The sequence below is a fragment of the Falco peregrinus genome, chromosome 9, assembly GCF_023634155.1.
Source record: "Falco peregrinus isolate bFalPer1 chromosome 9, bFalPer1.pri, whole genome shotgun sequence".
NCBI lineage: Eukaryota > Metazoa > Chordata > Aves > Falconiformes > Falconidae > Falco > Falco peregrinus.
Genome location: NC_073729.1, coordinates 4,088,021 through 4,111,792, shown reverse-complemented (window position 1 = coordinate 4,111,792; position 23,772 = coordinate 4,088,021). Strand labels below are relative to the sequence as shown.

General features: G+C 40.5%; 1 protein-coding gene across 9 annotated transcripts in view; it reads right to left on the bottom strand.

Annotated features, from left to right (window-relative positions):
* Nucleotides 1-12,470: 12,470 nt before the first annotated feature.
* The window catches only part of CHID1 (chitinase domain containing 1), a 127,473-nt gene continuing 116,171 nt past the window's right edge, over nt 12,471-23,772 (bottom strand). For 8 of the 9 annotated variants that reach the window (XM_027785032.2, XM_027785029.2, XM_055814214.1 and 5 more), the window contains 3 exons: nt 17,186-17,266; nt 13,852-13,894; nt 12,471-12,734 (listed from right to left, as the gene is read on the bottom strand). In XM_027785032.2, coding sequence (XP_027640833.1) covers nt 12,636-12,734; nt 13,852-13,894; nt 17,186-17,266 — 223 coding nt within the window. In that variant the 3' untranslated portion in view covers nt 12,471-12,635. The remainder of the gene's footprint in view (nt 12,735-13,851; nt 13,895-17,185; nt 17,267-23,772) is intronic. The other variant, XM_055814219.1, reaches the window with a different exon arrangement.

Sequence of the window (23,772 nt, the reverse complement as noted above, 5' to 3'; positions counted from 1 at the left end):
TGACACTCGGGGTGTACAGATGTACACAGAAGGAATTTAAGCCCCAGGAATGAAAGCAGATTTGCCAGCAGCCAAGGTTGGGCTGTAGTTTCAGTTATGTCTTCAGTGCAGTTTTTGAAGCAGGGGATATGATGATTCCCCAGGGAAACTGCACAACCACAATGCCTAAGCATATTTAAAGATTATCATTCAGGGCCTTTAAATCCTGCTCTATGTTTCCATTAATCCACTGAGCTGCCAGCCCAATCTCACACTGGCAGCTTCACTCACTCTCTAACAATAGAGAGCTTATTAAATATTAAGGTCTTAATCTTAAGTACTTCTGCTTGACTGAGAAATCCTACACAGTGCACAGAAGATAAACATTTTCTCACTAAATATATATACACATGCGCTGTAGTATTGGATCAAGGCAAATGTCCCCACGCTGGCAGGAGAACCGTGGAATAAAGCCGTTCATTTTAAAGCAGCCCGCATGTCCCCGCTGTCACATTCTCCCCAGCCCCAGGGTTCACAGGACTTACCCCTGAAGGAGAAAAGCTCCCGTCTCTCCTGCCCTGCAGTGCCAGCTTAGCGATGAAAAAGAGGTTCACAGCAGGACTCATGCTACACTGCTAGTGCTGACGGGAAATGCTACACGTAAAGAGACAGACAAATGGCTGGGCAAAGGCAGCAGGACCAGCAGCACATCTAATGCTTGATCTCTGCTACTTTCCATTATATTATTTTTAAAAGCCTGACGGCCAAGAAAGCCCAATTTCGAAGCAAAAGCTAACTGAAATGCATGAGCTGGATATGTATCCAATACAAGTTTTTCTGAAAAATCATTTTCTACCTAACGGGGAAGGGAGGGCAGCAAGTCAGATGGATTACTTTCCTCTTCTGGTTCACTTCAGACCTAGCACCACTCGGGGTGGGGTGGTGGAAACCAGGAAAGCTTTCAGCCGAGACTTTTAGCTCCTCATGCTGTTAAGGCATTCCGCTGGACCCAACAGTAAGACCGACAGTCACCAGGAAAACCGCCAGCAGCAGAAAGGGTCCTGTTCGAGAGGTCTCCTGCGGCACAGGGCTGGGCAGCACCCACGTGGGTGCTGAAACCCCACTTGCTTCTTAGAGGGAAGATCCGTAGTGCCAGCAGCCCTGCTGCCCCTGAAGCAGCCCGGTGAGCTCGTGGGAAGTGAGGCCTGCTACGCTGTCTGAGGGACCAAGACGTTCCCAGGGTAGATAAGGCTTTTATCTCCTTTCTCTGCACCCATTCCTCCGACCCAGGTTTCCTTGCAGCCAGGTCTGCTCGGTGCAGCGTCACCACTGCTCTGCGGCTGGCACGCTGAAACCCCTCTGCCACCAGTCAGAGCCACAGCAGCTCCTCTACAAACAGAAATCCAAACCCGATTTCCCTTTCCAGAATCCAGACAGGCTCAGATATCAAACAACGATCAGAGAGGAATTACACCCACAGGGGCAAAACCTGGACGTTGCCAAAAAATGAAAGAAATAAGGAGCTTAAGAGTGCGGGTGTACGCATGCAAACCTAGAGATGAATCAGAACGGAGGTAAAACACGATGAAGCCAAACAGCGAGCAGCTGCCTGAGGTTATTCCAGCGTGCTGCTGCCAGGGACCTTGTCACAGGCTGGTGGAGACACTGCTCTGTGCTGGAGGACACCACTTCGACATGGGTAGCGTGTGGGCACTGCCATTCCCTTTACAATATTTATATGTGGACCCAAGAAAGTAGTTGCAAAACCAACACACTCACAAATTTTTTCCACGATTTTGTCAAAGCTCAAAATGCAAAGTTATCATTTGGATGTATCTGGCCAGAGGTTCAGCAGAGGCTCAGCTTCATGTTTCCCTAACCCATGTCATCTACAGGCCCATCAGTACGGGACAAAGTACTTCACTATTCACGTTTGAGGACCACGATTAACATTTCATAAAAACGAGTTCTGCGGGTACTGCAATGAGGTAAGGGGGTACCGAGGGCCAGAAAACACCCAAGGCTTCAAACCCCTTGGAAAGGATAATAGAGCATGCAGAACAATGTAAGTCGTTTTGTACTGCAAGTCAATCCCTTTATTAACAGGGGATTACAACCACCGCAGCGTTCGGTATTCATCCACACACAGCCCGTGTATTAACTCCTTTATATGCAAAACTCAATTCAGTGATGTACTCCTGCCATGTCCCCTTCCTCAAAGCTTTTCAACTCCAAGAACGTCAGTACCTCCAGGTTTACATTTCAGAAGCTGTCCTGAATTACAGCAGAGCATGGCCTTTTACAAGAGCCCAGAGGAATGTGGTTTCTACATTTACCCAGAACTCCAGGAATCTTTGTCCTTCTTCCACTAGTGGCCTGTATGACCATTCCAGGGAAATGGTAAGGTCTGCAAAGTCACTAGTTTAAAACAAACAATATTTAAATGCCTTTGCAAGACCTACAGACCAGTCCTTGAAACCACTGCAGATTTGGTGACAAAATGATCTTCCACTTAACTGTTCCTTTTGTGTGTGCACTAGCTTAGTTTGTTCATGCTTTATTCCATACTTAGAACAATTATTTTTGAAGAACAGTCCTTAGAAATACTCACTATCCATGCTTACAAATGTTTCTTTATGCAGAAGTAACAAAAACCACAGAATCACCTTAACAGACAAAACAAAGCACCAAGTAGTATGAAGAAAAATAATGTGTTACTTACATAAGCACAGGAAGAAATTATTCTGACAGTGTGTAGAACAATCCACAAAACATTAAATAAAATGAATTCATTTAGAAAGAAGCTGAAACGCTTCTTTTATAATCTCCTCTTGATAGGTAAGCCCAGTTCGCCTTGCCACAACCACTGTTCCCACAGTAACGGCAAAAGGATGAGACATCTATCAGGACACCGATGATTTTGAAACTAAACCAAACATCCTTCTTCAGGATGATGCACATCTGAGGGGTTACTTACGAGACCCTGCCTTTCAGCCAAGCATCACACCTTTTACTGTCTGACAGAAAGCAAAGCTGTACAGTGACAGAAAAGTGCTGGAGAGAGACACCATCAGAGGACTCGGAGGGCTTACCAAGCGCCGCTTGCTCCACGCTGTGCTTACACACCACGCCAATACAATCAGAAATTCAAAAACATTTTCACGTGCAGTGAGTCATCCCGTTCCCCTCCTGCTCTGTCAGTGGCCACAGTCAGCCCAGGTGACATCACCCCATCGCCATGAAGAAACTGCCCAAATTTAAGTGCTTGACACCTGCACTGTGGTATGCTTCTCACTAAGCAAAGCTTTCATTATTTTAGGTTTGCTCTAAAATTAGAAGTAATTTCTTTCGGATACAGCCATTCACCTCCAGAAAAGCCCCAAGTGAGTTATTTGATGCTGCCAGTGGAAATACCTTAAAACGCAAAAGGGTATTTTTACAAAAGTAGCATTATCAATACAAACTGGCTGAGCTATACAACTTCACAGCAGAGCTCTGTTCTCCTTTCCATCATTCAGAACCCCTATCCAGTCTGCCATTCCAAACAATGGTTTTAAATATTCTGCAGGACAAGGGAAAGGCATTATTACTTCTTCCGATTCCCACTCTCACTAAGTCAACACAACTGCAGGAGATGAAGCAGGATTATGTTTTCATTTGAGATTCATTAGAAGAGCTGCAATCAAAATGCAGCTGCGCTGCTAAATTCTGTTTTAATCATAAACAACAACAAAAATCCCAGAAAACAAATGGGCTCCCAGATACACAAGTCTGTGGCGAAATGGGGCCTGTGGAATCTTTAAGTATCAGTAGTGCCTGAATACCAGCCGTGCTTGAACGCCAGGCCAAAAAAAAAGAAAAAAACACCACAAAACCTTTCACTTACAACCAGTTTGGAAATGAAAGCTGAGCAGCAGTTTGACTCAGACATCACACAAACACAGAGGCCACAGAGTCACCATCAAAGGAGAGAACCGGATCACCTGAAGCGCGTATGCAAGCAAGATTAAAAAGCACAAGGTCAGCCATGCAAACATGATCCACTACAGATCCTTTTCTTTTTTTCCAGCTTATCCAGGTAACATGAAAAATGCCAGGAGTACCAAGATGCTGCAAAAGATGTTCAAATATTGGGGGGTTGGGGTGCAGACAAGACACCCCATCACTGTGGAGTGGCTGGAAGACAAGGGACATATTACGAGCAATCCAGCCCAAGTAACTTTGTTGTAGGAGCAGGCCGAGCAGGCCGAAGCTGTAACAAGCTGCAGGTGTTGTGAAGGACACGTGCAAGGCCAAGGGAGACAGAGAAACTGGGTATTCGCAGAGAGATAAGAGAGTTGGACAGAAAGATGAGGACAAACAGGATGCCTGCACAAGGGGCGAGCAGCGTGTGGGCACCACACCGGGACCCATCCTAGGGCAGGTGGAAGCGTGTGAACGAGTAGTTTTAACCGATCACCTTCTACACAACAAAGCCTGCGTAGCGTGTGCATTTTTAGCTGGGGGTATAAATTGCTGTGGGTCTATTAATAGCACCGGCAGAGTATAAATTGCTGTGTATCCCTTAATAAAGTGGCACTAACTTGATCACGTTGGTTGTATAATTTGTGTCCAAGCCTCCCACGTCGACACATCACAGCAGTAACAATTTAGCTAATGGCAAGAGGACTAAACCACCATTGATCTCCCTTCAATGTATATAATCGGTGATTTCAGGACTACAAAAACCCATTTTCCCTTACTCTGCAGCGGACAGGGAGCTTGCCCCTTCTCACAGGATCACCCAGAGCAGCAGCAGCATGCTCCGCTCCTTCGGCACAACCCCAACCCCAACTTGTTGCCAACAGGTTGTTCTGCAACCAGCGATCCTGAGAAGACCCTCCCAGTGCCAGCGAGGAAGAGACCCCCCTTTGCTCCGGCCTGTCTGGGTTTCTCAGGACCAGCAGCAGGGTCTAGCCTGCAGGGGATGGGAGAGAGATTAGGAAACCTTGGCTCCCCTTTGGCTTTGTGCCAGACTTACTACCCAACACCGCAAAAGTAATTTTCTCTTCTGTTTCCCCTTCGTCCTTTATCTGCCAGGTCTGTTTAAGGTTGCGTGCTCTTTGGAACACCGGTCCCTCTTCTAACGCTTTACTCTGGGAAGCCTACCTTTTTTTTTCAATGCAGTTATTGCCCCTAACAACCAAGGGCTCCTGAGAGGGAGAAGGAAAAGGCTCCTCATACACCTGATAAATGAGTTTAATACTGCACACACTTGAAATTCAAATTATACGCCAATATGCCTGGGAAGGCAATGTCTATTTACAATATTCATGTTGTCATCTGCAAAATTCACTCAGTAACTTAATTCTCTGCCAAAAAGCACTGGGAGAAGCCATCGAAACAGTAACCTTACAGAACCTTTTTACAAATATATATGCCAAGGATACAGCATTGACTCTGCCAAACTATTTCATATTCCTTGGCTCCAAGACAGACAAGGCTCAAAACCACACAGGGGCAATCTTGGGAACACAGGGGTTTGGGCTTTGTTTACCAAGTCTGGTTCTCTGCTGCTGCTACAAGAGGGAGAAAAGGAGAAAGTGCATTTTCTTCGAAAGCAAGTTGCTTTGTGCCATTCCCTCCCTCTCATCGCCATCAAGCAGCTCCCCGCACTCTGTTTCCCTCTCCTGCCCTGCCCACCACCTTAAGAGACACAGGCAGGTCAGCCCAACAGCGGCTGCGAAGGGGAGAAGTTGAAATCTGAACACAAAACTGGGACCTTCCTCATGCCAAAGGTTTAATCACTCGGTATCAGAGAGAACGGGAAAGTCTTCATTCTGGGAACACTGAAGAGTCTCCCTACCACCTTTTTTTTTTTTTTTTTTAAACTCTCTTATTCAAACATCTGAAAAATCTCGATCAGTAAAACCCCAGACTCTTAAAACTTATTGCCCAATTCCTCTTGTATCTAAGGCAGTAATCCCAAATCCTAAAGCAAATACTAAAGGTATAATTTAACCCTCAGTGCTTAAATAGTCAATAAACTCCTAAACCAGGCTTTCAGGGCACGAGCTCAGCCAATCTCCTGTGTGCAACTGCATCTTCATGTCAGCCACAGTGTCGGGGTTGATAAAGAAAGAAGGAATCAGATAGAATTTAAAATAGCGGCCCACTGTTTGGCACAGAAAGTCCATCTAAAACAATTCCAAGCTAACAGCAAAAGCAATTTAATTTTAATAGAAAGTTCCAAGTTAAAAAGCAGGAAGCAGCATGTAAAGGCCCATTTAGTGCTGTGATTCTAAAGGCATCACTGAACAGAAAGCTTTCAAAAGTTAATTCCAGCTAATGATATTAGAAAGCTACCTGGTCTCAATAAAAAAATGAAAAAATAATAATAAAAAAAGACTTAAAAAAATTGACTGCTTTGAAGTTGTACCTACAGTTGCAATGCACAGAACGTATTCGTGAAGAGGGGTGCTTGCCACATAGGAAGAAACAATTTGTCTGCTTGCATTAGCAGAACCGGTCTGCGTTAATTATTGCAAACACCTCCACCTGGTTCATCACTAGCTGCAGCTCTAGTGCAAAACAAAGGTACTTCGGCTTCCACTTAGCCAGTTTTTTCCATGAGAGCAAAATGAAGAAGATTTTTAGTACAGAGGTTTTTCACAGAAGGACACGAAATAGCACAGCAAATACGCCACAGCTGCTTGTTTTACACAAAAGCTCCCATCACAGCAGCTGAAGCAACACTCGCGTACAAGGGGGAGATCAGTCCGAGGCAGCTGCTGCGAGCAGGGCTGAGCTTTGCCACCTGCCACAGAACCACTGTGGTAACCACAGGGACTAGGGGTCAGCTTTGCAAGTGATATAAATTACTTTTTCCTTCTCTCTCTCAGTGTGGTCACGGTCACTGACACTCCCAGGCATCTTCCCCCCGACTTCCACAGCACAAGAACGCTGCTGCTGCTGAGCCTTCACCTATTTGTGATATATATACAAGCGTGTCCACTCACAGCATTTGTTTTGTTCAGCCTCCAAAAGGAGCAAAGGAAAACACAAAAGGGTTGCAAAACCGGTCATAATAGTCAAATAGCATGTTGCAACCTAACCTTTCTGCCCCACATGAGCTCACAGAGAAGAAACATTAAAAGTTGGGTGAAAATGGATATACACAGTCTAAATCATTTCCTACAGCGGGCAGTAGCTGTCTGCCGGCTATTTTAGGCACAGCCCCATTCTCCACCACTGCAAGCAAAGAGCACACAGAGCAGGGTATATGCTCTCCACTGGTGTGCTGGAAGAAAACAGGCCTACCTAGACCATTCCCAAATGCAGACTGTAAGGAAGAATAAAAAAAGTAATGAAAACTGGTGATGCGTGTAAGGTTTTTTTGAGCTACTTCAGCATTTGCAAATGTACGCAATAAGCAAAGGAAAACAAAATTCTATCTCACCTTTTTCAGTAGGATGAGTAGCAAAGGTAACCATAACGTGCCAACTTCACATACTGGAGGAAACGGGTGAAACACCATAATCTTCTGACTTCTGTGTCATGCACACTGACCTTTGAGGAAGGTGAGGTCTATCAGTCAGGCAACCCCTGAAGACAGCGGAAGACAACAGAGCTGGAACGTTAGATAGCCCTGCTCCACGAAACTGTGCCTGGATTTGCAGAAAAACACAACAATCCAGTGAGCCTCACAGCAAGTCGCTTATGCAAAGAACACATCACATGCGATTTAGAATCTGAAGGCTCTTCAGCCCTTCTACCACCATGCAGAGCTCTGTTGTGATTAGCAGCTTCTGGAAAACGAAATTAGGAGAGCCAGGAAGGCTCCAGAAGAGTCAATATGCTGCTTATCTACACTGAACGTTTTCACATGAGCTTCACTACCCCTCTTTGAAAGAACAGGTGGGCAGTGTAATGCCCTGTGATTAAGTTCTGCTCCCACCTGGGCAGCCAGCTGAGAATTCAGACACAGAGGGGCAACTTTTTAGTTTCTTTTATGTTTTGCCTTCCTAGACAATTACTAAATTTTATCTTATTTAAACTCCACACAATGGATGGATCAAAATATGACAATCTACATGCCGTGTTAAGGCAGCTTAAAAGGGCACCTCTGCTTTGCTCTCAGCAGTTGAGTGGAGAATTGGTTCCAGCATGCTGGAAATCAGAATAAAGAGCTCATTTCATTAAAAGCTTGTAAGAAACATTTTGTTTGTTTTTGTGAAAATACTGCACAGTTTTCTCTACAGTATTTTTTCTAAAATAATTTTTAAGTTACATTGTAACCAACTAAACATTAAAATATATCCAGAAAAGGTAACTGATATAATAGGAATGTAAAACAACTAATTTTTTTCAATTTCAAGTCTTAGATTCCATTCAGCTATGTTTTTTTGCAAAATAACATTTTGATGTAATGTTCTCATTCCAATAGAATACATTTAAAGGCATATTTCAGCTTTTATTCTCAAATGCAAAAAAGGTAAGTGATGTTATTTATATTTGCAACTTTTTGAATAAGCAATGTTACTCAAATGCTATTGCAGTTATTTTCCATATTAAAAAAATTTCTTCTAATGAAAAGATACAGTTTTCCCCAAGACAGATTATCAAAGTGATTGTCTGGTAGACTACAAAACACCAATTCAGGCTTAGTTAATTTGCACTTACTGCATAAAAAAAGAGATCACTGAGGGAATGAGATTTTCAGGAAACAGCTACATGCAACCTCTTCAAGCTGCAGAGGCAGAATCCATCTGCTTTGTGCTGCCATTTGTTTAACTGAAGTCAAACAGCTGCACTGTGTATTAATCAAAACAGCAAACTTCAAAAGACATGTCCCCAAATCGGGAGCCACTGTAATTACACAGATCCTATGAACATCCGTTAACTTTGCAATCCCCGCAGAGAAGTATGCACGAAACACCACCCCCACTCTTAAAAATAATTACCACTAGTAGTTCATCACAGAAACAGAAAAGGTATTTTGTATTTTCACCCACACCCATAAACAACACTAAACTGCCACAACTCGCTCAACAATTCTCTGGAACTAAGAAGTGCTTAAAGAAGCTGTTTTTCTACTGTCATCCTTTGGTCTACCTTACCTCTTCTCTTTCACTCCCAACTTTCTTACCTGGAAGCTACAATTAATTCTGGAGTTTGACACCCACATATGATAACAAAAAGGAACTATAAAATAAGGTACTGAAGCAATTTTCCTTGAAGAAGTAGCATCTCACAATGAGACAAGGTAAACAACTTATTTTCCACAAGACTCTCTTAAAAATGTTTCTGATTACAAAGACTCTATGGCAGCGCCAGTTTTCAAGACAGATATGCTTACCCGAATAGACACATTTCCTGAGATAAGATGCGATGCTGTTATCCCAGGAGTATGGCCCATGTTATCCTGCAAGTAGTCAGGTATGTCCTCTTTTGTGTCTCGATAAGATACTCCACTTATCAGGTATACAAATACGAAAAAAACGCTTTGCTAACTATTAAAATGATGTGTGTGACAATAACTGACAATAAAAATAACAGGTTCATATCAAAGCCCAACTGCAACAGACTCAGCTACTTTTTTCTTTCTCAGCTTTCTTTTTCCCAGTGAACGCAATAGAAATTGTGCATTAAAATGTATTTATCTTAACCCTGCATAAATCTAACACAAAAAAATAAAACATGGGGAAACACAAGAGCAAAGCTCAGTTGGAAGAAAGCTCAGTAACTCCAAGATACCTTTACTATATCTTTTTGCTATATAGTTGCTATATATGATACTTTGCTATATTCATAGCACCTGAGATCTTACCCCAATATACAGAGTTCTTTCTTGCAACAGAACTAGATTATAGACTATAGCTTTTTTCCCCCCTTAAATTTATCTTAGAAAACTGAATGATGAAATATTCTGTCGAAATAAACACACTTCCATTTCACCACCCACTACACTAGATGTAAACTGTTTTAATAGGAACATCAGATATTCCTCCCCAGTAGTACCCTCGCTTCTTTACATGCAGTATATTTGGCCTTGCTCTGAAAGTACCTCATTTAAGGGGTTCTGGCCTCCGTGGAAGAAGAAACAGACTTTATTATTATTATTATTATTATTAAATAATAATAATAATAACAATAAATGTTTCTTTGCCTTGTAAATCAGTACTTTCTGTTCTTTTTGAACTGAAGGAATGAAAGCCACCTGCCATGGTCCTTCCAGCAGTGCCACCCCAGCACTCCCACCCACCTTCTGCCCTTTGCTCAGTTTCCCCCACTCGCCTGAGGCAAAGTCATGAAAACAGACGCTCTGCAGAACCCCCTTTCATACCAGCATCTCTCTCCTATGTCATCTTTGCATACATGCGGTGAGGTGCAAAATTTCAAAAGCAGCTTGTTTTCACAGAGGCTTGCTGATGGCACACTGCTTTGTGAATTCTCTGATATCTAATAAAAGACATTCCCACACACTGAAAAATAAAGCGAATGCCAGACCAATCCGTCAGAAGCCAATCTTCATTCATTCTGGAGCTCACACGCCTTCTGGTGCTCTTTTTTTTTTTTTTTTTTTTTTTTTTTTTTTTAACAGAGAACTTCACAACAAAGAATTTATGCCAACTTCGTTTCTTGTGGAATATTATTTCTAGAACAACAAACATGTTTTGCCTTTAGAGCCAAAAGGCAACAACGTCGGTCTCAAGCACCTCTATACCATGGATGGCTCAAAATCACAATGTACTTCTCACCTGGTATTTACCTTTCATGATAGAGGCAAGGGTTACTCCGATCTTTTTGACGCACAGACATATTAATTCTATCTGTAAGGATAGGAAAGATACTTCTTTCTAACATAGGTGTACTCACAGACAAACAGGAATCCTGAACTTCACAGAAAATCATCACAAAATATAAAAATATTATTAAAAATGTGACAAAATACATATATCTTTTCTAGAGAGGAAACAAGAAGCTAAAATGAAATACCTTTTTCTTTCCCACACCCAGTTTAGAAAGCTACCTTCTAGCTAATATGATCTGAAATGGCATCTATTTTTATAACTGCTTCCATTTCTTACAGATTTTTTTTTCTCAGACATTCTGGTTCAGTAGTACCACTGAAAGTAGAAAAATCAGTGTAAAAGAATTTAATTCTTGTGCTATTCTAGATACCATTGCCAGAGTGACTTTAGATTGCTTTTGAATGAACTACAAAGTTCAAGTTAATAGAACACAAGGATTCATGTAGCAAATTATCTTCCTACTAATGCTATGGAAGAAAGAAGCCTGATTAGTAAACCCTGCTGGATACTTGTGCAATGTGAGAAGTTGGGAGATGCCAGAACTAAATCAGAGAGGTGAAGATCAATAGTTCTTTAATCAATGGTGGATTACACTGGGATTTATTCTGCTGAAAACAGCAGGAGCAGATAAATTCCCCACTGTGATTAATTACTGGGAAGGGTGGATGCAAACAGAAAAGTGCAGTTATCTTTGTGACAACTGTAAGTGACAAGAAGAACACCAGTGGGAGCACAGAGCTATTGCCTGAGTCTCTGCTGGTGACCAATGACACCCTCATCAAATTCCCAGCACCCCTTAGTTTCCTTAGAAGAAACTGCCTTGAAGCCTGTGTATTTCTACAAACATAAATACTGAAAACCAAAAACCAGAGACACAATTTTTTGGCTTTGTTTTTAAACCGATGGGTTGTTACAGTTTTTGGGTTCATAAAAATTCTGCATCGTGGAAACAAAAGCACCAACGCGTACAGCTAAAGAACAACAGCGTCCTGCACAAGGACACTGACCACCTGCCAGAGCTGCTCTGGAGCTCTCTCTGTTGGGGCTATCCATGAAATCCAGCCTTATCTTTAAAGCTTTTGGTGCTACACATCACAGTTCCCACGAGCTAATCACTGATGCATGCTGCACTAGTGCTAAATACTGTAAACCGAGACACTAAGCAGAATGGAGAAATCACAGAGCATGGCCTGTAACAAAAACTGATTTAGAAACATGTCCTAAATTGAAACTACTATGACTGAACTACTTAAGGAATTTACTAAAAGGAAAAGAAAACCAGAACTAACAGTTTAGCTTGTCAGTGCTGGATTTTCTACCAGCTTGACAGAAGGGTATCTACCCGGTCTCTGCCACAACATTTTATGTTGACTCACCTTATCAGAAGTCAGCAAGATGCAGAGGGTCCAGCAGATACTAAATTTGCTGGACATAATCTGATGGAATTATTTGTTCAGTTACTTTGGTTATGACCAGCAACTGTTTCAGAGGTCTCTGCCTGAAATCTTGATCAGATGGCACCAACTTGTACATTTTATTTCTTGTAGAAAACATTTCAGAAAATATTTTCAATTCTGACACCATCCCAGCTATGTTGGTCTATTTTCAATGACTCTGAATTCAGGAGCTTTAAAAGAAATTTCTGGATTTTTCGGGTTTTTTTCTCTCAATTTTACCAGATACGAACAAACATGTCTCTGTGGCAAATCACAAAAGGTTTTTTATTGGAAAAAATGAAAGCTTAATACAGATACAATATCAATTACAAAAAATGTTTTAAAAATCACCTCTGCAGGCTACCCAAATTATTGAAGGTGGAGTCTCAGTGAAGCAAATAAAGTCTTTTCCCGATCATCTCTTATTTTAAAGCAGGTCATAAAAATAGTCCAGGCCTTGTCCCAGTTCCCAGATGGATATTCCAGTGCCCAATTCTTTTGCAAGCTCTATGCGCAACTGGATGGACTAAGACAAAGACACATAAAGCAACTACCTTTTAGTTAGAGACATTAGACACTCCATGCTGCCAGCTCTTCATGCCATTATCAGTTTTTTTAAAAGCATCTATCCTTGAACCAGATACTGAAAAACCTAGTCTGTATTTCAAATACTCTCTGGTTAGCAAGCAATCATTCAGCAAGAGACAGTTAATTGCACCAGTTAATTCAATGACCTAATAAAAGATAACTATCTAAATAGACAAAATGCCAAAGAAATAAATCAGATTTATGAACTACGCAAAGGACTATTCTTATTTAGGCTATCATTTCACAGCGTACAGAAATTCTAACTCATCCCAGAAATGTCTTGGGGGTAAAATAAAACTTTATCACTGAAGACACTTAGAACAACAATACAAATATGTATGTTTAACCATACTAAATGTCTCTGTTCTCTGTAAATACGATATACTTCCACTACAGAAGCAATTCCCTTCCAATATTAAAAGCCAGCAGAGGCTTAACGTACTGCCTTTAGCTTAATTTGAGAAAATCTAAATATAGCTTCCTAGGAACCAAGGCTGCAAGTAACCACTTTATCCTGCATTCTGGTATATTACAGCCTATTGTATAGAGAGAAATTGTATGGCCTGCCAAGGGACTTTAGGAAGGCGAAATGCTTAAGTTTTCAAAACACTAAAATATGTTCCACAGAAACAGAACTGAAGAAAACAGGGTGATGTAGGCTGACAGGGAGAATCAGAACCCCATTACAGAGGAAGGCAAAAGTTCCCCAAGCTTCCAGCCAACACTATCAGAAGGAAAATTTCTTCAGTCTCTTCCCTGACAAGCAGCATGTCTATTAGTACATGAACTGTGCACTGCTTTGTCCTGGTGTACCTTATCTCTAGACATGGCTTGTCTTCAAAGATCCCCAAACCCCGTTATGCATGAGACAGAAAAAAACAATCTTCTTGTACAAGCAGCTGAAGCTTCGAATCATAACAACTACGTAAGGGTAAACTTCGTTCACAAAAGCCTAAACCCAGTTCAATATTTTCTGAAGCGTCTCAATAATGCAACAAGTCAAGTAAACATCTCTTTCCTCTTTCAGCCCTCTGATGTGAAGAAGTGGCACTTACCTTCAGCGTTGGGTAGAAGACTGCATGTTTTCCTCCTTTATTTCTGCAAAACAGGAAAACCAAATAGTCACAACAGATTTGATAGATTCCCATAGCATTTTTATCTGAGATTGGAATTTGAAACCAGGTTTATTCCTTCCCACTACAAGGAAACAAAGACAGGGCTGAAGAAAACTGCTGATTTTATTTTGAAGAAGTGACTGCTATTAACAGTAAGATAGGCTAGTATGTTCAGCACATGAGCATTAATAAACCCATATCAAAGACAGACACTACTTGCCATTTAGTACCTTGGAATTTTGAGATTTCTTACCCAACGCTCATTCCACGCTGGAACCTGAGTCGCTCTGTCTCTGAAATCAGACACTTTTGCCATTCATTCCATACTTGCACCTGGCTACTCTATCTACTGAGGGCAGGGGCAGGGTCGGGCCAAAGTCTTCTCTACCTCTCTTCCTCTTCTACTGTAGATAAGAAGTTCTACTCCTGCCCTTTTTCTACTGTAGATAGAAATACAGCACAGCACATGAATCCAAAGTGGTGGGGAAGGAAAAGCTGTTAAAAGAAGGTACGCAACACATCTGACAGTCAAATATGCAACCATGACACTGTCCTGCATGTTTCAGTTACAGGAATATTTGTCAGAAAGGTCCTCCTGACAAAATCATCCTACTTCAATGGGCTTTGACAGTGCTAGCTGCTGGAAAGTTAGAAAGTTCAAAACATGACTGTGTACCGTCAAAGACCTGCTAGAGGAGTCTTTGCACAGCAACTGCATCGTGCCACAACTAGAACAAAAATCCCTGGTTGTTTAAAGGATTCCTTAAAAGACTTCAGGACAAGCCCTTTCAAAACACCGTAAGAACAGAGCACAGTTTCCTACCACTAGCACAAAGTTTGAGAAGAAATCAGGTAACTTTCATGATTAAGATTAAAGTCCCAAATTTTGGGTGTAACATTTTTCCTAAGAACTGGTTACAATGAAATACAGTACAGGCAGAGTCAGAGGAGGTACTTATGTGCCCCATACTAGCGGCCTTTAAGGAGGGCAGCTCTTAGGAGAAGTAAAAAGGTTGACAGCAAAAACAGAGGATCCAAGAAGAGATCTCACAGCAGAGAGGGTCTGATACCAGATCTAAGTAAACACGCTGACATATCTTGTTGCAACTGGATTACAAAACTGTCAGATAGTAAAACAGTTGCGCCTACTAAATGCGCATCTGAAAAAGATGAAGACATTTTGTTGTCAGATGAAAACTGTGAAAGATTTTCCCCAATTCCCCAAATAACTATCTTTCAGGTTCAATTAAATGCTAGCTGTATAAAATATACAGACAGGGCAAGCCACACTGGGCACAGATACCAAGGCTGCATTTTCAACCCCTAATAATGAGAAGGATGAGTTACAAGTGGTCTCACAGCACCGTTTTACCGGTTAGACTGGAAGGAAATGCAGAGTGCGTGGACAGACCAAGTAGGAATTGCTCCTAAAATCTCCCAACTTACATAAATGCACGCTCACCTGTAAAGTGCACTAGGACAAGCACTCAGAGACAACAGGTTTCTGTAACTACTTGTAATAGTCTCTGGGTGCTACATCAAAATCATTAGCTGTGCTTTGCTTAAAGATTCATGATGATTTCTTAGCAACTGCAGAGATGCAAGATTTCCAGATGAGATGCTTTACCAGTGAAGCATACTTCAGGCTTGGCTTCCATCCCCATCCCGTGTAACCGAACCCTTGCAAACCAAAGCGGTAACCAAAAAAGTTCCCTTAAATAACCCTCCCTGCAGCCAGCCCAACCACTGCAGACACGCTAAGCCACGCGGCTGCCTGCCAAGCACAGCACAGCAAGTGACGTTTGGAGTGATTTTCAGATCCAGTGTGCTTTATGCATGAAGAATTCCTTCCAGAAGCCCGCAAAAAAGAATCTCCAAAAATTGGCTTTCAAAGCAAATGATGCAGTACTACTGACAAGCAGTCAGTTTGCAAGGAGACGTTTAGGAAATGTGTTTCAAACACGAGTCCCAAAAGCATGCCATTCCAAAAGCCCTCAGATTTACCTTTTTGAGAGCAAATTTTCACCCAGTGCTCACTGTCTCTCCAATTGAATTGTACGTTGAAGAGCAGTAAAACAAAACTTCTGATTTATTCCTTTAGTTAACACAAAACCCCTTCTAATTGTTTGGCACAAAGGAATTTTGTAACAGGATACCAAAGAATTAAATATGAAGGAACACAGATACAAGCCCTTTCATACAGACACAGAAAAAAAATTGAAACTCTTCTGACCAACAAGTAAATTACTTTTTTTCCCTGATAGGAAATGTGTGTTGCTGAGAAGTCCAGAGAAAATTACTGGCTGAGAGAAGCTTTTAAAATTAAACAAAAAAGATAACAGCAGGACATTTTTCAGGGTTGCTTTTTTTGTTTGTTTCTTTGTTTTGAGGGTTTGTTAACTTAAAAAATTTAAACCAAGAAGGTATTTGGGAAATAAAGTAGTTCTGACATTTTTTTTCTTAAAGTACTCTAAAAGGTCTTTTACTTTTTTTCAGTGGCGTGCCTTCACATCAACAATGCATTGAGTGATATACAAGATACTTTTGTAGAAGTAGGTGGAAGTCGTTTGTATAATTTTACCATATTTTTGTAAATTTCCATAAAAACCAGCAAATTATCAGAGGCTTAATAAGATGTTGCTGGGTTTCTTTTTAAATCTGTTTTAAACAGGTTCTTCCTAGCATCAGGAATTCTCTTGTCATTTCACGAGGAAAAAGGGAAGACAAATAAACTTATTACTCTTCCTCTTCATGCTCTCAGTCATCTTAGAAACTTGACCTGGAAGTCACTTGATATTATTATTCTCATGACATTTCTTTACAATCCATTCCGTTTAGTGGAAGTCTGTTGCCTGACCAACCTTACCGCTAGGACTTGTAAAATTAGGCTCCTGTTTCACAGATTTTTCCCACAATTATTTCTGGCCGCACTGTTGGTAATCACCCAACTGCTCCCAGTACTAATCTCAGAGCCTCTGATTAACTGATACTCAGCAGATAACTTTGAGGATAACTTCTAAAGATATGACTCATCAGACTTCTCTTATAATGATTGTTTTAGCTTATGGTATCTAATTAATCCTTCTCTGATTTACTTCTCTCACCTGACGCACTCTTTTCTGCTGCAGTCAGTTCAGTGTTGATATTCAGATCACAAACAGCAGAATTTCCATTTGCTCAATTTGTTGCATACTATAGTTAGCTGGTAATTCACTGTGTACTGGGCCATGCCCAAAAATATTTGCAGAATGATAAGTTAATAAATGTAACTCACTTTTTGTATTCGAAGTAGTGTTCAGCAATTTGTTCATCCCAGACAATTTTTGGTTTGTGCTCCTTCAAGGTTTCAATGTACCTACAAATTAAAAACATATATATGGAATTAACTTTTCTAAAAAGCAGTTATGAAATGACATTGAAGAAGTTTCTGAAAAATCAGTTTTACCATGCTTAGATGTTGAACACTGTATCAAAAATATCTTCTGGCTGACAATTAATTTCCTGAGCTACTTTACAATTTGCTATGTTCAAATTTTTAGGCTTTTTTTTTTTTTTTTAAGCAATGAATTAATTTAAGTTTATCAATTGACAAATCTATAAAGGCACATGAAGGCAGTGCTTCAATATTTCTACAGTCTGGTTCCTATATGCCCAAGTACAGGAACTGAAGTCATCCTTAGGCTGTACTTAATTGTGTCCTCCAAGGCTAACCAATGAAATTCTTAATTATAAGCCACCATTATATGATCAGGAAAAATGTTCTATAAAAGGGGTTTAGTTAATCTTCTAAAAATGAAATTTAAAAAAACTTGTTTTCAAGGAAAAATTACTGCTAAATAATTCTGCATATGAAATTTTGATACCGCTTGCTTCTTGGCATTCTTCTCTTGCACGGACACTTTGAACACGGAATGACCTACCTCATCCCTACAGGATGTAAAGTGAGGAGAGAATGCTACTTGAACCCCAAAAAACTGCATAGGGAACCAGTGTGGAATAGTTAGTATGTTGGAAATTCATGTTCTTGTCTAGCTCACAGGATCATCTCAGTGTAGAGACAGTGTCTCCTTGTGTCTGCATTTTTGACTGCACAAGGGAAACAAAGCTGTTTGCTGCCTCATGTGAGAAAGCCAGAAGATGGCAAGCTACTGCCAGCAACAGAAGCCACGCGGGTGTCACAGAAAGCAAAAGTCTCTATCACATGCTCCTCTGTCTCTTATTAACCTGCATCTTTGGCCAGCAAGAAGGCTGAACTTCATTCTGCTGCCAGCTTCCCTGACTAAACATTAGGGGGTTTATTTGGCCACCGGCCAAGCACCATCAGTTCCTTTTTTCCCTTGGGGATTGTATCAGGAATTTTAATCCCAAGTTCCATTATCAGTACTCTATCATGATTATAAAAAGCTATCACAGGCAAACACGGTGATCATAAGGTACCATTAAAATTCTTTGTTTAATTTTGCAACATCTATCAAAACCATCTCTTCCACAATGTGTCTCATTCTTGCAATAAAATCTCTGCTCATGGTAGGATTTGCATGGAGAAAGTTGCCTTCAAATCATCTTATTATGAAATAAGAAATTTCCATCTCCTATGTAAAAGATATTATAACTGATTTCCGTCAGCCACTATCCTGCCTCCATCAGTGCTGAAATTCCACCTCACTATATACTTCAAAAAAACCCATAGAAAAATTGGTATTTCTTAGTTTGAGAAAGATTTATTCTCTCCTTCTGTATTATTCTAAACAATTACAACATTCACCATTGCAGGGAATATCTTGACTCTTTTGTTGTGGCTTGCTCATTCATATATCGTTAAATTGTTGCCTTCTACTAGCAGTTTTAGAAAAGATTTTCATTTCGTATTTAAATTAAATGAACGCAAGCCAGGCATGCTATTTAAACACCTACATAAGCAAACACATGGCAGAGCTGTTGCACTCTTCCCCAACACACACATGCCCTGGAACAATGCACCTTTTCAAATAATGCAAGTTACACCTTGGAACCTGCCCACTCCTTTGTAAGATACACAAAATTTTACGTTGCTCCACTAGAGAAATATGCAAAGAGATCTAGTATTGTGTATTTAAAATTTAAGGATAGCTTTTAACACATTGCCCCATTCCAGAATCGGGAGTCCAGTCATGACAGGAAACAACCCTCTTGTAGAACATGGGACCAAGATGTTACAGCCCAGAAGACAAGAAGTACCAGACAACACATCCTGGCACACAGCTTTATTCCTGAAGGTATGGCTTCAGATGGGAAATCCTAATTTCACAAGCTCAAAGTCCCAACAAAATTAAAGAGTGGTCAACAAACATACAAGCAAGCTTTAAAATTAGAAATGCAACTTGAAACAATTATTATAGCCTATTATACGTAATATATATGATTATTTTAAAGCTGTTCAGGCACACACTGCATTTAATGAGAACACAGCCCAGCCAGGCAGACAATTTATTTCCCTTCCTCCTGCCTCTAGGCTTTTAGCACCACAGTATGTAAGAGCAAAAATGAACAAGTTTGCCTTCAAATCACATCTATGCTGATGAGACTAGCACCAAGCTTGAGTGGGAGAAAAAAAGAAATATTAGGCCAAATACTGTAACTACTATCCATTAATTTTGGGGAACCTACCTGAAACGTATTAACTTGGCTTTTACATTCTCTGTATTAAGGACAACAAAAATTCAAAATACAACCTTCAAAACAATAGGCTCCTGTATCGCAGCTGCATACTCAACACTTCCGTAAGTCAAGTTTCACATTTTTCAACCAGACAACAAGTTGCTGTGAAGAGTCTGGAAGAGATGCAGCAACAAACCAGAGCTGTTCACACAGGCTTTCCACTGCCCTAATCTGGGAACGATCCATTCCCCCTCTGTAGTCATCTGCCCCAGTCACGATTCAATTTTTTCCCGTAAAAAGATCCAGGAGCTTTACAGGCAACATCTCCCAGACAGGCCTCACTTCCCATTACCTCCACACTATCCCACTATGTGCATCGTAAGCAGAAGGGTTCCCGTGTAAAACTGCAGCATCTCTATCATACTGCACATTTACTTGACTCAAACTAATGCCTACCCAAGCACTCTGAACATTTTAGCTCCTCGTTGAAGCAGTACTTGACAAATATTTGATATGCAGTTATTTAAAAAAAAAAAATTAAAAAATTGGAAAGAGAAATATTCCATCATGTTGAACTAGACAAGCACGGGATATTGGTATGCTGGGGGTACGAGAGATCTAGATGCACCTCCAGGTTTTCAAAGAGGAAAAGTGATTGACTGGTAGGGAGCTAATCACAGCCAGCCTTCCTTCTTCTTGCCACCTCCCACCAAACTCTTTTCCTTTCAACTCATTTATCGCTGGTTTTCTCTCCTCTCTTTCTAATTTATCCCTCTTTCGACTGCCACTGTCCCAGTTTACATTTGGTTTTATATGCCTGTCCAGACTAATTCATTTGCCTTCTCATCCGTCAGCTCCTAACTTCCCAGCTTTATTCTTTTACCAAGCTGCCTCAGCAGTACATTAAATGCTGAAAACTCAGCTTCACCGCCCTGTACCACGTATTTCCTGGGAAGCTGGTGACCATTTGCAGAGAAAGTCAGGCTGTTTCTCTGGTCCTAGCCTGAAACAAGGTTTTGTTTTCAAGCAGGGATGAAGTACCTGAAGTGTTGATGCAAGTCTCAAATGAAGCACCAATGTAGCATGTGTAAATGATAAATTTGCATGGATTACTGGGAATAGCAACAAAAGGCAGATGTCACCTCCGCATCTACCTTGCAAATACTCGTTATTAAACAGAGACCTGCCAGTCTGGCTCCTTTAAACAGGCCTTGATTTAACTTAGCCAAAGCAATATTTTTGTTCCCCAGAACATTCTTTCTTGCTAATAGTGGAGCAGGTGAAGTATCAATTCAGTTGCCACAACTGGCCTTTGAAAGTTTAAAAATTATGACCTAGTAAAAACACAGCCACATAACACAAAAGTGAGTGGAAACGATTTGAAGTCTGCCTGCCACCTTTCACACAAGACTTCAAACCTGCAGTGTTTTACTGCAACTTCTGGCCATACCTCTGTTCAAAAAAGACGCTTCTTGGTCTACAGACACCGACTGCTATTCTTATCACTCTGATACTCCTGATAACAAACCCACTGGGCAGGGTTGGACTAAAACAAGCATTCAATTCTGCAGAGTAAATGAGAAGCCAAAATGTACACATTAAGAAGTACCTGTACAGTCAGTTCTGCCAAAGATGTGTATCTACAAACAACACTGATATGGCTACACCTATACACTGTTGCACTTTGCTGCACATTCAACTAATAAATAAAGGATTCAGCAGAAAGGTTCTCAGCATTTATGGCTGGTGTTCCTTTTCTTCCAAAACATGAAAAATAGTATGGCACTGGAATATGTTAAGGTAAAAACCATGATCTGTAGTCGCCCTGATGAAAGTATTTATCTTCATGGATAATGCTTTTTCACCAAGGATATAAAGAAACAAGCCTCTAGTATATCTTTTTTGCACCAAGAATATACACTCTAGGAAAATATATAACTTCACATATAATTTTTAGAGTAGGATTTATTTACAAAGGGTAACTTTTTTAATCCTCAGGTGCTTTGCTTTACTAGTCCTGAGTCACTCTTCAAGAAAAATGCTTTAGTGAAAGGGAAACCGCTACTGAACACACATCCCATTTTGATGCTCTTTTCTTAACACTTTCCATTCTCTCCTCGGTTCTCTCACACAAACCAAACTGACTAGAAGCGACAGGTCTCTGATCAGAAGGAAGGATCATCTGCTCCTGCTGCAGCAAACTGCACTTATCTTCCACTATGGCAAACTGAGTGATTCAGTCAAAGGATAAAAAATACTATTCAGCTTGAAAATCTATACCACACATTTTCTTTTCAGTGTGCTTCTTAAAAACTTAACTCAGTTATTAAACCCTGAATCTACCAGGAATTGCACCTCCATCACTGACCATAAATAGCGTCTACGCATAGCAACAGCTGGTTTAGACTCAACTGGCAAGGGTCCATCGTCCCCCTTTTCAGGGAGCCACATCTCTTAATAAATGTAAGAGAAATTACCTAAAAAGCTGTATCCTAAAGCTCAAGAGTTTAGATTTCTGTTGCAAAACAAAACTACAGAAATACCTCCCCAACAGTTTTCACGGCAGTCCTCCAAAGGTACATGTCTCCCGAACAGGACTGGCCAGTCCCCCACTGCTCCATGTACATCAGGACAGCGTGTGAAAGGGCAAATACCCATCTTCAAAACAAGATTTTTCAAAGGGCATATATATGTAACCTGTAAGTCAAAACCTCTTTTATTTAATGTTTAATTTCAGCTACCATGACAATTTCACATTTTAGCTGTTTAACCTTTTCTTAAACTACTTCCTTTTTGGTGAGAGAAAAGGTCAAGAAACAATATACTCTGGAGACATTTTTAAACTTTAAATTGAAAAGGTTTTAAAAGTGAGAATTTTTCTGGCCTTCTCTCCTCTTTAGAAGATCATTTCTAAAGAAAAGCTGCAAAACTGGTGAATGTACTACAAGCTACTAAATAATTCAACCATGAAACTAAGAGTTTTGATAAGGGCTGTCTTCAATGGTAATATACAGAAACAGAAAAGGAATAAAATTTGCAAAAGAAAAAAGATTATATAGAGATTTAGAGTTCTCACTCAGTCCCTAAAATTACAGCTTGCAAAAGGTAGAGATGCCTTGCAATTTAACGATCTCTATACATTAGCCTTCAAAATACTTTTGTGAGCATGCATAAATTTATGAAAAGCCTATGTGTGTCTGTGTGTGTATATAGTATGCAGTAACAAAGGTGGGTAATAGTCTGAACAATGAAATAAGCCTTCACCACACTGGTCCCATCAGGATGACTTAAGCACCTTTTTACTCATCTCCTCTCACCATTCCATAATAATAATAACAGCATATTTACAATATCTAAGTATAAACTTCCGACTTTAAAAGGTGGCAAAGTTGTGTATCACTATATTCTTTTCTTGCACATTAAAGAATCCAGATTTTAATAACACAAATCCCACATGTTCTTTCAAAAGCAAACAGGTTATCCAAGGAAACATAGCTAGCACGTATCTTCTAGAGGATCAAAAGAACACTCCAACTAACATTAAAACAGTTTTTACTCTGAGGACTTATGCATTTGAGTAAACAGTACACTCTGGAAGCTTTATTTATTCTGTCTGCAGGGTATGTTATTCAAAAGTAGTTCTATTACATTCTTCAGATTATTTCATGTAAAATAACTTCAAACTAAATATGGTTTGCAGAGAGACACCAATCTGTTCACTTTCATTGCTGTGGGGTGTCTTGGGTAAAGCTGTTGAAGTATCCAAACAGCAGCGTAGAAATGAAAAACCTATAAGCAAGCACCATGCTTCTCTATTAATCTTCCTTCTGTTGTCGCCTGCACCTTTGCTCTGTCAGTTTTAAAACGCAATAGTACTATTTTTACTATAGTAACAGGTTTCCAACAGAGTAGTTTCTCTGTGGGTTTGTTGGTTTCAGTAAGTTTTATAAAGTCATTCTCACTGATTTCGCCGCAATACTTCATCGCTGACTTGACAGACAGCACTTTTCAGTGCTTCTCCACCATCTCACACAAACCTACTGACCTTCTACCTTCTGCCATGGTGCACCAGCCAAGCCATGATGCACCAGCCCAATGAAAATAAGCAGAACCTCAGCAACATTTCTGTCGCTACTCTGGGCTCTTCAAAAGTGCACCTTGTTTAGCATTCTCAAAGTAATTCAGAAACAATAATACTTTAGTGGACACAACTGTTGAAAGGCA